Raw genomic sequence first — 12,015 nt, forward strand, 5'->3', positions numbered from 1 at the left:
GTTGTTAACCTGCTGGTGCCTGTGTGGACTGTTGACGGGACAGGGCATGGAGGGAGTGGCAGGAGGCCGGCAGAGTTTTTCCAATGTGTTGTCATTTCTCCGATGATTGAGTTCTCTCTCATTGCAGGTGGAGAGAGACTTTGAAAGGGAGTATGGAAAACTGCAGCAGTGAGTCTCACACCCAAGAAGGGTGGGGGTGGGGTGGGGGTGGGGGTGGGGAAGGGCAAGGGCAAGAGCCTCCTGTCCAGTCTCCCTCCCCCCTCCCCGCATGCTGTAGTCTTCTCACCATCGCCCGTTAGTGGGCTGCTTCCCGCCTGTCCCCACACTGGGTGACGCCAGCAGCTCAGTTCACCACCTGCCAGACATTCTCCCCAGCTGATGGCTGTATGACAGTCATTCGCTTGTAGCCTTTGGGTGCTTGGCCTCATGCAGACCATGGAGTGGCCCCTCAGTCAGTGAGAAGAATCCCCACGGAGAGGGCACCCTCCTGGTGGACATTCCAGAGGGTCAGGTTGGGCTTCCCTCAGGTCAAGGGGAAGAAAGGGGGCAAAGGCAGTTGGTGAGGCCAGGTACCAGGCCCGCGGCCCTGCCTTGCAGGCTGGAGGAGCAGACCAGGAGGCTGCAGAAGGACATGAGGAAGAGCACCGATGCAGACCTGGGTAGGTGGTGTCCTGAGCCGACCTGGGAGGGGCACAGAGGGATGCCCTCCTCCCTCAGACACCTTAGGGCTGGCTTTGAAATAAGTGTACTTAGCAGATCCCCACAAAGCCCGGCCGCAGCAGCAGCCACCACAGGCAGGTGGGGTGCTGGCTCATGTGGTCTGTGCCACAGAGCCTCGGGCCAGTGCAATCCAGAGGACGTAGGCACGTCCCAGCATGACAACCCTCACTCCTGGCCCTAGCATCTCCGAACTATGTAAGCAGCAAGCCAAGGGTCTGCTTTTTGGGACCATCTATTGTTTTGAAGTTAGTTCTGAGTTTCCTGACTGGCATCTTTATCAGTCCCCCCCACCTCTCCAGTAAGGGCTGCGACCTGTAACTTCCTTCCTATTACTGTGTGTCATTAAAGCCAGCAGTTGCCTAGCTACACCAATCCTGACCTCCTTTTGTCAGTAAAGTTTTATTGGAACACAACCACAGCCATCCTTAGGTGTTTTCTGAGGCAAAATTGAGTAGTTGCAACAGAAACTAGGCAGCCCTCCAAGCCTACAATCTGGACTCTGACTCTATAAAGTGTGTTTGCTACCTGGTGTAGCATGCTGTGTCACTCTTGTCCCCCGAGCCACACTATACCTCCCAACCCCCTGGAAAGCTTTTTTGAAATGCACAGTCCTGGATTCTAGACTTACAGAATTAGAATCTTTGGAATTAGAAATCTGCATTTCTTTATAACTTCCCACACAGATTTTTGTTATAACCCAGAGTTTGGAATACTGTCATTGCAACAGGTAGAACTGCCCAGAAGAGTTATCCAGAACAGCATCAGATGGTTAGGGATGAACATTATGCAATAAGTTGGGGATTTTGCAATAAGGTTTGGGGTAACATTATACCCTGTGGTACTTTGTATGACCTCTGGCAGTGGGTGCAGGCCCCTGGACTGAGGGAAGATGGGGAGCCCTAACAACAAGTCCTGGAACCCTGTCCCTTCTCAAGTTCACTGAACTCTGACTTCTTACAGCCATGTCCAAGTCTGCTGTGAAGATATCCTTGGACTTGCTATCCAATCCCCTCTGTGAGCAAGACCAGGACTTTCTGAACATGGTGACAGCCCTGGACACGGCCATGAAACGGATGGACGCCTTCAACCAGGAAAAGGTGACTGGGGTCCAGGTCTCGCCCTTCTTGTGGCTTCCACCTGGAGGAGCACCTACATGGAGGCCTTCACAGGGCTCAGGCTCCCCTCTGGGCACCTGCAACCCCTTCAGGCCTGTATGCCCGGGCCCTGTGAGCTCTTTCCATGGCTCCCACAAGCCCACATCACTCACAGTGAGGCCCTGAAGGAGACGCAGGTCAGCTCTGCCTGACTAGCCTCCTTGCTGAGCAAGGCCATTGTCGGCCTTTGCAGACAGCGGTTGACAGGGTAAGAATTTACCAGGGACAAGGACAAAGTGCTCCTTGTTGCCCTTCGGTCTTCCTGGTCACCTCCTCTGCCTCGCCCCAGCTGCACTTCGGGGTGCCCACCTCGCCAATCCTGCTCTGGTCTTCTCCCTGCCAGGCTCTCGGGGTACCCCTGACAGGTCTCCTTTCTCTTCTCAGGAACTGGGGAAGAGTCTGCCTTCCCCCCAGGTTTGATGTCATTGGGTTTTTTGACAGGTGAACCAGATTCAGAAGACCGTAATTGAACCCTTGAAAAAGTAAGTAAAGGTCATCGGGAACCATGGGCCTTAGGGAATGAGACTTAGGGCACTGATTGGAAAAAGCTGGTTACCTACGATGGAATATCATTTCCAGCAGCCTGTTCTTAGGCATGGGGGTGACAGGGAACTCAGCAGGGTCGCCAGCTACGTGATCTGCAGCCCCAGGGTGGGGGCTCCTGATGGCTACAGGGCACCTTGATCCTCCATGGCTGCCGGCCACTGCCCCAGTGGTCACTGTGTCGTCCGCCCTCTGTTCCTGTGTGAGGACCAGCAGGCCCAGAGCTGCTGGCCCGAGCCAGCAGAGATCTTGGCCAGCCCTCAGCGGAGATGAGCAAGGCCTTTCATCTCCCGGCCGGCCGGATTGGGAGAGCAGCTGTGCGCGGCTCTCAGCTTCTGAAATGTGGGGGTGGCTGCACATGGGGAAGGGCGCAGCCACAGTTCCCGCCTGGGAAGGTCTTCTAACTCCTGACCTGTTGGGTCAGAACTCTGTGAGACCCTCTTCTGGCAGGCAGGCAGGCCCTGGTCAGGGATCAGATGGCCTCCTCTCTGGCTCTGAGGGGCTGGGCAAGGCCTTGAAGCTCCCAGTCACTCCGTCTCCTTCCACCGCCTCTCTCGGCAGCCTGTGACCCGGCAGGGCTGCGCCCCAGCCCTGCAGCTGCACTTTATTACCTCTCTGCGGTGGGCCCTGGCAGTTGCCTCGCCAGGCCACGTAATGAGGCCCTGCTAATTACTGGGAGGCTGGCTTGTGGCCCACAGGGAGAGGAGGAAGCAGGTTTTGATCCTCAGGCCCTGGCGCTGGGGTTGCTGAGCTCCTCCCTCCCCCTTCAGGTCCAAGGGGCGGGGCTCAGGAAGGCTCTCTAAGGTGGGCTGTCTGGAGACTCAGCTATGGCTTGGAAGCTGAATCTGGTGCTGCCCCTTCCCCGAGCCCCTGGCCCTCACCCTCACTCAGTCCCAGGTCACAGGAACAGCTGGATGCTGAGAAGGCCAGTGGCTCAGGATAGAGGTATCAGATGGACTTCCATTGCTTGTGGCATTCTGCCCCAGTCTCTAGGACTGAGGGTTCAAAGCTGGGTGGGAAGGACTTTGCCCATGGGGATCTCAGGGGCTGCCACAGAAGCCGCTGTGGATACCCACAGCTGGCAGAGCTAGGCAGGGGACACCAGCTCAGAGAATTGGGGACTGGTGCCTGTCTCAGTCTCACAACCAATGAGGCAGCCTGGAATTCTGATGCCTGGCTTCTGGAGCCAAGTGGAGAGAAATCCCGGCTGCTTCCCACCACTCTAGCAGCACACCACCTGCCAGGAAGGTGGGTGAGTAGCAGAGGGGGCGGGCACCATCTCCTCAGCAGATCCGCTGACCTCTGCATGAGCCCAGCCTGCCTGGCTGCCCGGCTGGCTTCTGCGCATTTCAGAGCTGATATGCCATCTAAGCTACCACATAAAGCCGGCACTGCTATCTCCTCTTGCCAGGAGAGGAGCTCCCAGGGACCCCAGCACCGGAAACAGGAAACAGCAGCTTTCCTGTAGTCTGGTGAAGAACACTGCCACATGGCTACCCTTCCACCCCCAACCTCCTCCCCGGGGCTTGGCCTCTAATCCCCCAGTCCCTGGGCCACATTCACATGCTTTGATGGGATGCTTTCAATTTCCCTTTCCTGGTGGGTGGAATATCCCGGCTGTGTGGGCACAGACTGAGGAATGGCAGGCATTCCCCACCAGGGCCGGGTGCGCCCAGCCCACCCCCCAGCCGGCCTCTTTCTGCCTCCCCCTTTCCCTCCTCCCTCTCTTGCTGCCTCTGCACTCTAGACTCACCCTGGGGCAATTTGCTCCTGAACCTTAGGGCAGGCAAGAGACAGGCAGTCACTATGGGCAGAGCTTCAGCAAGTGCCTTGTGTAGGTCCGACCTGGTTCTCCCATCTTTGAATGTAGATGTAGCTTAGGAGCCTGTGATCTAGCTTGGAAGCCATGATGGTGTTCTCAGGGAAAGGGACCACTGTAACACCTACCCAGGTGGAGCAGGAAAAGTGCTGGACGGGCAGTCTCCCCAGCCCTGACCCAGCCCATGACCTTGGCCAGGTCCTGCTCCTCTGAGTCTGTTTTCCCTCTGGTGGGAAGGGCGAGCCAACCAAACCCTTGGCGCAGCACAGCCACTGCTCAGCAAGGGGAGAGAGTGCCAGTGGGCTGAAGTGGCACAGCCACTGCTCAGCAAGGGGAGAGAGTGCCAGTGGGCTGAAGTGGCACAGCCACTGCTCAGCAAGGGGAGAGAGTGCCAGTGGGCTGAAGTGGCACAGCCACTGCTCAGCAAGGGGAGAGAGTGCCAGTGGGCTGAAGTGGCACAGCCACTGCTCAGCAAGGGGAGAGAAGTGCCAGTGGGCTGAAGTGGCAGGTTGAGCCTTGTGTGCAGGGCTGAGTGTCTCGTGGGGCCCTGGCACAGAGACATCCTGTTCCACCTCACTGGATGGTGAGGAGGGGGAGCTTGGAGTGGAGCAGAGGGGGTCTGACAGCCCAGCCTGGTTCTTTGTGGCAGCCTAGTAAAAGTGCAGAGTTCGTACCTCAGGGACAGCTGGGTCCCCCCCCCCCAACCTTGCCAGGTAAAGCCATCGGGACTGCTGTCAAGCCCTGGGGCCATGTCTGGCAGAACCCAGGCACTGGGACCAGCCTGTACTTGACTTCCCCTCCTCAATACCTTCATCTCCCAGAATCTGCAGGGAAGAGAAGCAGTAGAGCTCCCCAGTGGAGAAGGGGTTCTGCCTACAGATGAGCCCTCTGCCTGCACAGCGTTATGCTGTCACTCCCCAACACGCAGGGCTGGCCAGGGCCGTTCTGTTGCCCTCCGTAGAAGTTGGGAGGTGGGGCCTCCTTGGGGTACATTCTCACTAACCCAGAGCCAGGGATTGCAGAGTCCCCCACTCTGTCAGCCACTTAGCATATACTGTCTGATCTTTCCTGTCTGACCTCAGTTTCCCCACTTTAATGTGATAAGGGCAACAGCACCCTTACCTCTCAGGAGTGCCAAAGCCAGAGCCCCAAGCCACCTGGGTGGTACGTGGCTGGTGCTCCCTGTACAATGAATTAAGTCAGCTGAGCTTCCATGGCCTCACAGTTTGACTGAGGGCTGCTGTGGGAGGCAGAAGTTCTCGGTGAAGAAGCTTTTCCTGGAGGGCCTAACAGAGCGACAGCAACCAGTTCCCACTGCAGACACTTCCTCCTCGCAGAGCACAGGAGGTCTTGCTTCGAGAAGGGTGAAGTTAACATCCTGCAGCACAGCCAAGGAGGTTGCCTAGCATTGCTTGGAAGTCTGGACGTGCTAGACCCACGCCTTACTCAGCCCTGGACAGCAGAGGCCCAGACACTGGGCCACCCAAGCAGCAGGTTGCTTCTAACAAGAGAATCAGGGTCACTGCTGATTGGCCCCTTGTCCAGTTAAGGTAGAGGGAGGTGGCATGGTAGCACCTGCTCCTTCTCAGCTGCTGGTCACACTCCTTCCGGGAAGACCCAGGCTCTCCTAGCGACTGGACCCCATCAGAGCAGCTGCCTAAGGCAAAAGCAGTGAGTCCACCTCCTCTCGATGGTCTCACCTGCTCAGACCTACCCTAGGGGACCCTGTGTCCTGAGAAGTGGCTGGTTTCCCCAGCCAGCTTGCTTGGCACCAAGTAGGCCTACATCTTCTGCCTAGCAAATCAGTCATTCAGAAATGTTGAATGGATTAATATGTGGAGGGGCATATGACTGAGGTCTCAGAGACGTTTGCATGGTTGTGTCACTTCCTTCACATTTCCAGTTGGGGGTAAGCCCCTTACAGACACCCGTTAAGTTAGAAGAATTAGTTTTAGTCACCTTTCTCATTCTCTGACAAAAGTATTTATTACTTTTATATCACGTGTACTCTTAATTTGTTGAGTTTTTAAAACCAAATTCATAATCGTGTCCCTTTGAGGGGCAGACTTGGAAATCACTCTTCATGAGGTATCTGAACTACCTCAAGATGCCCCGTGAGCTCAGATGCCCTCCTGGCTCTGGACATGGTGCAAGTCTGCCCTGTCCCCCTCCTTCATCTCTGGGTTGCTCCAGGAGAAACGGGCTCTTCCCCTGGTTCTGGGTCACCTACTTCAGGCTTCTCCACCTTGAATACCGCCATGCTGTCATTTTCCTCTGTCGTGTGGCCAGGTCTCCACCGGCTGTGTGATGGCACATCCTGCTTTATCTCCTATCCTGTTCCAGAAACCCTGCTAGCTGGTTGCCTTGCCTTTTCCAGCACACTCACTTAGCAGGAGACACACAGCATCCCTGTCTGGGCGGAGTCCTGCCTTAAGTCGGTCTCAAGATATCATTGTCCTTCCCAGTTAAAGGTAACACTAGTCACAAAGATATGCCTGGGGGGCCAAAAATGCCAAGACATCTGCTGCTGCTTTTTCTGAGTGGCCCACTCCTCTCAGTCACCAAGAGGTAGAAGAGGTTTTTGAATCTTTCCCAAACATCTGGTTTCACAGTTTGGCCACATTGGTGGTAGAACCAGAGGATTCCTACTTTTCCTGCGGTCAGCTAGCAAGATAGGCCAGCAGTAGAAGTTTTTTATTTGTTGTTTTGGACTTGTTAGAAATATCTTTATTAAAAGTGGGTGTTTTTATTATTTTGTTGTTTTTTTGTGGGGTTTTTTGTATTTTTCTGAAGTTGGAAACAGGGAGGCAGTCAGACAGACTCCCGCATGCGCCCAACCGGGTTCCACCCGGCACGCCCACCAGGGGGTGATGCTCTGTTACAACCAGAGCCATTCTAGCACCTGAGGCAGAGGCCATGGAGCCATCCTCAGTGCCCAGGCAAACTTTGCTCCAGTGGAGCCTTGGCTGCAGGAGGGGAAGAGAGAGACAGAGAGGAAGGAGAGGGGGAGGGGTGGAGAAGCAGGTGGGCGCTTCTCCTGTGTGCCCTGGCCGGGAATCAAACCTGGGACTCCTGCACGCCAGGCCGACGCTCTACCACTGAGCCAACCGGCCAGGGCGTGTTTTTATTATTAAAGGATAGTGAATGTGCAATATTACATCGGTTTCTGGTATGCAGCATAGCAGTAGGACATATATATATCTTAGGATATGATCACCACCCTAGGTTCCCATTGCAATTCTATCACCTGCTGGTGGCATCTAAGGTGGTGGGACGGGCCAGGCAGAACTAGAACACCTGCGCTCTCTTCTGGACCCATCACTACCTAGTTGTGATTCTTGGACATGTCAGTTCTTCTCTCTGGCCTCAGTTCACCATTTAAAAGGAAGATGTTGACTAGATGGCTTCTGAGGAGTCTTCAGCTCTGACAGGCTCCATCGCAGGTGTCTAGTGTGGGCGGGCCGTACGGGGCACCTGGGGAGGGGCCTGGCAGGGTAAGTGGCCTCGTGGATTCATGACTCGTGTCTTGCTCAAGCTAGTGCCATGGCCCTTAGCCCTGGGTCTGACCTCAAGACAGGTTCTCAGTAGCATGAGCTGCAAAACCCCTAAGCCCCAGAGCAGGGCCTGACCCTGGTAGGCACTCTGTGTTTGAGTGAGCAGTGAGCTGCAAACCCGCAGCTCAGGAAGGAGCCATGTCCCACCGCTGTGTCCTCAGGTTCGGCAGTGTTTTCCCAAGCCTCAACATGGCGGTGAAGCGACGGGAGCAGGCCTTGCAGGACTACAGGAGGCTGCAGGCCAAGGTGGAGAAGTATGAGGAAAAGGAAAAGACGGGTCCAGTGCTGGCCAAGCTCCACCAGGTGCCCAGAGGAATGGGGGGGGGGGGTGGACAGCAAACCACACGGCACACATTCACCTGAGGACCAACTCGGGCTGTGGGGTACAGACACTGGGTGTTCTGATGCCCCCCGTGCACATACACACCATGCCCCTGGCAGGAATGCTGGGTGAGCAAGAGTTATGACTGCCACGGTCTTGCTCCCCAGGCCCGGGAAGAGCTCCGGCCTGTGCGGGATGACTTCGAAGCCAAGAACAAGCAGCTCCTTGAAGAGATGCCGCGGTTCTACAGCAGCCGCCTCAACTACTTCCAGCCCAGCTTCGAGTCTCTGATCCGAGCACAGGTGAGGCTGCTCCCACGTACCCCGAACACTGGCCCCGCACGTTCCCTCAGGAGATAGCCATGGGCTCTGTAGACACATCTCATGCCAGCCCCACACCAGAAGGGGGCTTAGCCATCTCTGCCAAGACTGCCACTCACCCACCTGCCCCAGCACTGCTGCGAGGGAAGGGAGCGGAGCCTCTGGTCAGGGCTGGAATGTGTTCTGGCTCCTGCACTGCTCTTTGGTTAATCCCCACCTCAGATGAGGCTGTACCATTGGCACCTCACTTTGATGGGTGGGTTCTTTGCCTGGTGTGCTTAGGAAGTCAGGAATAGAGGCCTATGGGAAGAAGTCTCTACTTTAAGGACCCTGCGTCTCCATCCTTGCCCTAGTTACTGCTCTTCCTTTGGTGGGAGACTGAGTATCTTGACTTGTAGCAACCCTTGCCGGAGGTCCTGACCCCTGGGAGAGCCATGCTCGGAGCATTGGGCCATGGTGCACCTTCCAGCAGGAAAGGCAGGCTGGGCATGGGTGGGTGCACAGCCATAGCTCTAGAGCCAGAGACCTCGAGGGTTAGACATGGGCCAACCCTGCATCTCCCGCTACTCAAGGGTTTAAGGTCACAGAGTATGTGGAGGGCACGGCTGCTGCCCTCCTTGTCCCCTTCACTTCCCATCCTCAAAGCCATTTGCAGGGATTAGTCCTGCTGTTTGTAAAAGACAAAAGGTTGAGGAGCCAAAGCCAAGGGATCTCCTCCACATGGGACCCACACTGGACCTTTCCCACCTATCCCCACCAGGTAGCCAAGTTCAAAGCCTCCAGGCCACCTCTGCTTTTGGCCTCAGTATTTAGCACCCTCCAGTGGACACTGTCATGATCACAGGTGCCCAATGGAAAGGGCTGATTCTGTGTTTTGCCACCTGCCATCTTTGGAGAACACCAAACCTGTGGAACTCATATTTGGGATCAAGATTCAGCAGAACTGATGTTAGAGCTGGGACTTGTTTGTGATCATGTCGTTGGTCACTCGGGGGAACATGAGGCAGAAAGCTAGCATGCACAAGGGAGCAGGGGTTCCCACACCTGCCCCGAGAGCAGTGCCTCTGTGGGTGAGGGCGTTCCTTCAGTTGCTTCATCCTTGGCCCGGAGGAATGTGTTTAAGGAGCCCTGTGTCCTCCCTCCTGCATGCCTCTCCTCCTACACCATTGCTGCCCGTTCCCAGCTCCCAGCCCCCAGTTCCCTGCAGGCTGCCCTGCCTCCTCCCTCCTGTTCAGGGAGGAAGGTGCTGGATGTGAGGCTTCAGCATTCCCAGGAGGGAGCAGTTGGGGGAGCTTGGGATGCCCTGTCTCTAGGCAGCGGGGTGGCTGGGAGTGTTGCTGCCTCCTTTGCACCAGCCTCCCCCTCCTGAGGCTGCACTACCATTAGTCACTGGAGAAGTGAGCATCCCTAGTGACTCAGCCATGCAGTGCGGCTGGGCGGAGAGTGGGCCGCCCCTCACCCTCCCAGGAGTAGCCCAGGCCCTTGTCCCCTGCCCTGCCAGGCAGATGTGAAGGCCGTGATTTAGTCCCCCGCAACCTAGCTGTGGGAGACACTTTCCTAGAAGCAGCTCAGCCATGCCCCACCACCAAACCTACCACTCAGCCTGGCCTCACCAATAATGGTGCTCCAGGGTGCTAACGTGGTAGGCTTCCTTTCCCCAAAAGCAGCTGGGAGCTGGAGATGAGAGAGTTTGGGGGTTTTGAATTTGTCACAAGGTGGAGACTGAGGCAAAAACAGCTCCTGTGCCCATCTCCTGGGAAAGCCTGTTCTGGGCTTGCTGAGGCAGCTCTCAACCAGTTATTTGAGTTGCTGTTGGTTCCCCCCATTCTGTATATCCCCCACCTCATTTCTGTGGGCCTCTCCCACCCCACTCTGGAGTGTGGCCCAGGCTGTGCACCTAAGGCGTGACTAAGAGATCAGTGGGGAAGGAAGAGAAGCTAGCTAAGAAGGTGTCACCATTCTCACCTTCTAAAGACCAGCTCTCAGGGTTTGGGGAGCCTGACCTGCCTTCTTCCCAGGAACAAAAGCCTCTGGTATCTAGCTTCTATAAAGCAGGGAGCATCTAGTCACACTTCCTGACTCCCTCGTCTCCCCAGGACCTGCCAAGGGTCCTCCCACTGTCCCAGACCCCAGCCTTGGGCTGTGTCTTCTCCCACTGCCCAGCACATGCGCTCATGTTCGTGCACGCCCGCACACACATACCCTGTGCTGCTTGGAGAGAAGGGCAGCGCCCCCACCTCCTACCTCCTAAAGATCTTACTGCCACCCCAGGCAGTGGACAGTCCTGAAGGGCTTCAAGCAGTGACTCACTCCTCCCTGGTTGCTTTGCAGTTCAGGGAGATGGCCTGAAGGGAAGGGCAGCAGTGGAGGAAACAGTAGAAAGCAGCCCAGAGCGTGTGCAGGGTTGGGGAGGGGGCCTGGGAGCCCAGTCCATGCTGACCTCCTGCCTCCCACTCAGGTGGTCTACTACTCTGAAATGCATAAGATCTTTGGAGACCTGACCCAGCAGCTGGACCAGCCTGGCCACACTGATGAGCAGCGGGAGCGGGAGAACGAGGCTAAACTGAGTGAGCTCAGAGCCCTCTCTATTGTGGCTGATGACTGAGTCCCGCCCCCTCAGAAGACTCCTGAAACACAAGTCAGCTTCTCTAGTCCCATTTCCAAGTGAGGCTCAGGCATCAGCCAGCAAAAGGCCCTCCTGGGGAGACATGTGCCCTACCTTACCAACCCTTTGGAATGAGCCTGACACCCAGTGCCCCAAGCAAGCCTTTTCCCCACCCATAGCAGGAGCCCACATTCAGGTAAGCAGTCTGGGAAAACCTGAAAAGCTTTCTTATTTCCCGAAGAACCGTCCATAGTGCCTCCTGGCCCAGCACCAGAGCAGGCTCCCAGCTTCCAAAGGGCCTGGGTTCCGTCAGCTCATCCACAGTCCCAGCCTTGTTTGCAATAGTTGGGATCACATCTACCTCCAAGGGACCCATCCTGGGGTCCAGCCACCCTGCTGTCTTCCCACTCCACCCCTGTCCTGGGAGAGGGCTGCAACACTGCCCTGGAGCATGTGACGGCTGTGGCCTTCCAGTGGACAGGCCCCTCCCTCTAGGCTCCCAGCACAACAAAGGCTGGCTTAGCCTGCTTCTGTCCTCTGCTTCTATCCTCTACGTCAAGTGCAGAGAAGACCCTATCTGGTAGGTTCTCTAGGAAATGGATTAAACTCGTTCAATGTCCTACCACCAAAAAAAGTCAGAATCAATTCACAGGCCTCAAAGCAACAACAGTGCATTTGTCTCTTACCTGAATATTTGGAATTTTATTTTTTCAAGTAAAGTTTTCAGTAAAATTGCCTTACTACTGTGCTGTAACTAAGGAGGGGAGAGCCACTCTGGGAGTTTTTCAGGGTAATGCTGCCCCCTGCTGGGCTGACAGGACCCCTGCAGCACCCTACTCAGAGAGGCCAATGCTCACCCAGTGTGCAAGGGGCCTCGCTGCGTTGCCCTGGCTACCTTTTGGAGGCAACTACACCTCCATCCAGCAGAGGCTGGGCTGAGGGCCAAGAAGAAGGGCAGCAGCACAGGCAGACCTGGAA

At 56.1% G+C, this 12,015-nt stretch overlaps 1 protein-coding gene across 1 annotated transcript in view; it reads left to right on the top strand.

Moving 5' to 3' along the window:
• Positions 1 to 11,773, top strand: part of BIN3 (bridging integrator 3) — a 39,975-nt gene extending 28,202 nt beyond the window's left edge. Inside the window, exons 3-9 of the mRNA XM_066267516.1 lie at positions 128 to 168; positions 598 to 659; positions 1,681 to 1,817; positions 2,316 to 2,356; positions 7,952 to 8,093; positions 8,280 to 8,414; positions 10,891 to 11,773. Of these exons, the coding sequence (XP_066123613.1) occupies positions 128 to 168; positions 598 to 659; positions 1,681 to 1,817; positions 2,316 to 2,356; positions 7,952 to 8,093; positions 8,280 to 8,414; positions 10,891 to 11,037 (705 nt within the window). The 3' untranslated portion in view covers positions 11,038 to 11,773. The remainder of the gene's footprint in view (positions 1 to 127; positions 169 to 597; positions 660 to 1,680; positions 1,818 to 2,315; positions 2,357 to 7,951; positions 8,094 to 8,279; positions 8,415 to 10,890) is intronic.
• Positions 11,774 to 12,015: the final 242 nt, after the last annotated feature.

The sequence above is a fragment of the Saccopteryx bilineata genome, chromosome 1 (assembly GCF_036850765.1).
Source record: "Saccopteryx bilineata isolate mSacBil1 chromosome 1, mSacBil1_pri_phased_curated, whole genome shotgun sequence".
Lineage (NCBI taxonomy): Eukaryota > Metazoa > Chordata > Mammalia > Chiroptera > Emballonuridae > Saccopteryx > Saccopteryx bilineata.